The following is a 4303-nucleotide window of genomic DNA, read 5'->3' as shown; positions in this document are numbered from 1 at the left end:
CCCTTCGTGACCCACTCGAAAGTACATCAAGCTAGAATTTAAGTTGCCAACCTAGCATGCACGAATCACCACACATTCTCATGTATTCGGAAATTCTTATGCGTAGAAACTCTATATATATCTACATAAGATGTTGGTCAAACAGATCGAGATATCCATTAGACTGAAGTCTAAAAAGTCCAGTAGTTTAACTGTTTAAACATGGAGTCTCTTTACTCTAGCATCCATTACTGGCTTGTTGACCATCCGAACATCACCCAATTCGAGTGGAAACAGGGCAACACTTTTGGTTCCTCCCTACTTTTCCTCACAGTATCAGTGTCTATCTACTTGTTCCTCACTCTATTGTCCCTCAGATTGTCAACATTACTTCCCAGCATCTCTACTACCACCATGCGCCCCATTACAGCAGTCCACAGCCTTATTCTCTGTCTCCTCTCTATAATCATGGTCATTGGCTGCAGCCTCTCTATTCTCCGGCAAATGCCACCCAATGATTGGACGTGGGTCGTCTGCTTCCCCGCCAATCATACTCTTACACGTGGACCAGTGTTCTTCTGGATTTATTTCTGCTACCTTTCCAAGATTCTTGAATTCATAGATACCCTTCTAATCATACTCAGCAGCTCTCGCTCGCGAAGGCTGTCGTTCCTCCACATCTACCACCATGCAATTGTGACTGTTCTTGCTTATATCGGGCTCCAGGCTTCTCAGTCGCTGTTAGGTCTTGCTGTCATCGTTAATTCTTCAATTCACGTTCTAATGTATGCCTATTATTTCCTCTCTGCTATAGGAAAAAGGCCGTGGTGGAAGAAGGTGGTCACAAACTGTCAAATTGTCCAATTCATGTTTGGCTTTCTATGTTCGGCTATAATGTTGTATTATCACTTTACTAGTGAGTTTGGATGCACCGGAGTTAGGTCTTGGTGCTTCGGTTTTGCGTTTAATGCCTCACTTTTGGTGCTCTTTCTTGACTTTCATTCCAAGAACTATACAAACAACATCAAGAAAGCGCGTGACAATGAGATGGACAAAGACAAATAACTCTACCATAGCGACTAGTTTGTACTCCATGTATCCATTGATTATTTGTACTGCTTGCCTACTTTTTACTTCCCATTTTTTTAGAAACAACTACCTATTGGTGGTTGACTTTATTGAAATAAACGAAACTAAGTATCATAGGGGATTAGGCCAAAGTCGTTCCTACGGATAGAGTTCAATTCTAGCATGTAGGAAATGAGTCGACTAATGGGCCTTTATTTTATTTACGTTGATTTCTTAAATCTATCTTAATTACAGTAGAGCAAAAATAAGAGATTTACTTCCCTTCTGTTTCAATTTAGATAACCCACTTTCTTTATTAGTATGTTCAAAAAAGAATGATATATTTCTACAATTGAAAATAATTCAATTTTAAACTCTTTTTTTTACTCGTTTTACTCTTAATGAGAAGTTTTTATAACCATATAAATGTCATGGTCCCTTAAGCTTTTACCCCTTAAGCTTTTACGATTACAAGTTTTAAAAGTCTTCTTTTCTTTTCTTAAATTCCGTTCGGAATCAAACTACTTCATCTAAATTAAAACTCATCTAAATTGAAACAGGGGAGTAGTAATTAAAGGTCAACTCCTTGTTTTGATTATTCTACAGGAGCGAACTAGGTGCTCTTTTTTCTTGCTTACTGAAGAGCTAAAGTTCAATTTTTGACACTTCTACTTCTCTTTTTTTTAAAAAAAAAATTATTTGTCCTCAACTCGACTAGCAAAATAGCAGAATGTATTCATCTAGTTCGAGGTCAAAGTCATCTTCATCGAAAAGTCAGTTTCATTATTGTAGCATCCTGGAAATTTTTTTCTAAATATATATTATGTTCCCCTTCATAATCAAATGTGCATAGGGGTGTTTGCCAAGTTGAGAAGGTTTATAATACCTAAATCTCTAAGTTTGAACGGTTTATGTGGATATTTAGAAATGGGGAAGGTGGTTTGAAGCAAGTTAGAAATGATAATAGTAAAAGATGTCCAAGTGAAACAAGGCCTAAATTCAAAAGTATATATATATCCCTTGAATATAAGGAAATTGTCTGTGGTTTAAACTTGAAAACAGTAGCCCCGAAGTCTAGTTCAAGCGCTTCAAACCTTTCGTCAATTCAAGCTTCATACAAAAAGTTACAGTTTTGTTTTATCGAATGGTGGCAATGCAGACCCAGGCGTGCGATAGGTTCGCGACGCGAGCCATAACTTGGGTTATAAATATCACACCTCTTTTTTCCGGAGATTATGAAGAAAAAAAAGTTTTTCCAATTAAAATGATATTATTTCAAAAGGGATTATTTTTATTTATTTTAAGGAGTCCCCATTTGGAATTATTTGATTTTAGTGTTCCAAGTCACCATTTTATTAATCCATAATCAAGGAGAGTTTTCACTCCATTTATGGTCTGCGAGAAGACTGGGTAATATAATCTGTTATCCGGGGAGAAGGTGTAACGCACTCTCCGAATTCCGTGATTTTAGCACGGTCACTTAACAATTTACACTTGGTTTAATTAATTCGGATATTCTATGCTTTTAGGGATTTTATGCATTTCTGCTTTTAAAAACCACTTTTATTTGCTTGTTTAAAGAATTATGGAATTTATCATGAATAAATCGCGAGAACTGCACCCTTGATGTGTTTGAATGTCAGAAATTGTGCCATGCACACGTGCCCACAATTAATGATATTTTTATTATTTATTTGAAGTTAATTGATTAAGTTGCATAAACGCACACCTAAATTTGGAGTTACGTATAACAGTTATGTCACGAAAATCATACTCATAATCATGATGTTATATTATTTATCTTACTTAAAAGTAACTAACGACATAATGGGTTATTTTCCTAAAGTAATTTGAGATATTTGTGTAACGATCCAACCAGTCATTTTGAGTTTTAGCGTTTCGTTCAGTGATTCGAGGTCTTGAGTTGCTTCATATTGTGTATTGCGACTTGCGTGCATGGTCGGATTTATTTTTTGGGTGTTTCGGGATGAATTCGGATGAGTGATTCTCACTTTAGAAGCTTAAGTTGAAAATATTGACTGAGATTTGACTTTTGTGGAAATAACCCCTGAACGGTATTTCGATGGCTCTGACAGGTTCATATCGTGATTTTGGATTTGAGCGTATGTCCGGAATCGAATTCGGAGGTCCGTAGTTTGATTTGTGTTGTTATGCCGAAAATTGGCAATTTAAAGGCTTAGAATTTTGATAAGTTTGTCCGTAAGTTTATTTTATAGCCATTGTATTTGGAATTCTGTTTCGGGACGTGCAATAGGTCCATTTTATTATTTGGAATTTGATTGCCTAGTTTGTCATCATTCTGAATTGATTTGATAGGAATCGGACGAGCGGTTGTGTTTTTAGAAATTCATGAGTTTCATATGAATTCCATGTGTTTTGGAGGTCCGATTCATGGTTTCAGGTGTTATTTTGAATATTTGATCGTGAGAACAAGTCCGTATTATATTTTCAGACTTTTGTTGATGGTTGGTGTGCAGCCCCGAGGGCTCGAGTGAGTTTCGGACGCGTTTTCGAGAATTCATTGAAGGTTTAGATTTTGCTAGTGTTCTGATCTCGCATTTGCGAGAAATATGTCTCATTTGCGGGCTTCTTCTTCGCTTTTGCAAAGTGCACTGTGGCCTGAAGAGTTCGCATTTACCAACTCCCCATCGCATTTGCGCTACTGGCCTGGGCTAAGGAGGGACCGCTTTTGCGACCACGTAGTCGCTTTTGCGAAGTGTCCCAAGTTCGCATTTGCGACTGTAACAGGGGTGTGATGATTGTCGCATTTGTGATCTTTCTTCACATTTACGGGGTTCGCATTTGCGAACCCCAGATCGCATTTGTGACACATGCGCCTGGACATAAGAGCTAAGGGATGGGATTTTAGTCTCATTTTTATATCTTTGAACCCTAGACTATGTAGGAGGCAATTTTGAAGAGGGAATTTTCATTTACAATTATTGGGTAAATTATTTTGATCAAATTTCAACTATTTTACATGATTATATATGAGATTTAACATCAAAGTTATCAGAATCAAAGTGAAATTTTAATAAACTTAGTCTAGGTTTTGATAAATGAGAATTTGAGTTTTGATAGTCGATTTCGACTCAGATTTTGAAACAAAACACATATATAGACTTGTGGAGTTATGAGTAGTCGGAATCTACCATTATACTCGCGTTTTGGCCAGCGGGCTCGGAGTTGACTTTTGAAGAATTGTGCAAAGATCATAGATCATAGACTTGTATTA

The 4303-nt window shown here is 36.9% G+C and overlaps 1 protein-coding gene across 1 annotated transcript; it reads left to right on the top strand.

Annotated features, from left to right (window-relative positions):
• The first annotated feature begins 201 nt into the window (after positions 1–201).
• LOC117274558 (uncharacterized) lies at positions 202–1044 on the top strand. The gene has a single exon (XM_033653893.2). The coding sequence runs from the start codon at positions 202–204 to the stop codon at positions 1042–1044; it is 843 nt and encodes a 280-aa protein (XP_033509784.1).
• The last annotated feature ends 3259 nt before the right edge of the window (positions 1045–4303 follow it).

Source organism: Nicotiana tomentosiformis, chromosome 11 (assembly GCF_000390325.3).
Source record: "Nicotiana tomentosiformis chromosome 11, ASM39032v3, whole genome shotgun sequence".
Classification (NCBI taxonomy): domain Eukaryota; kingdom Viridiplantae; phylum Streptophyta; class Magnoliopsida; order Solanales; family Solanaceae; genus Nicotiana; species Nicotiana tomentosiformis.
This window is presented reverse-complemented; position numbering and strand designations above follow the sequence as displayed.

Coding starts and splice junctions, on each gene's coding strand:
- LOC117274558 (XM_033653893.2), top strand. CDS start 202: ATGGAGTCTCTTTACTCTAGCATCCATTACTGGCTTGTTGACCATCCG.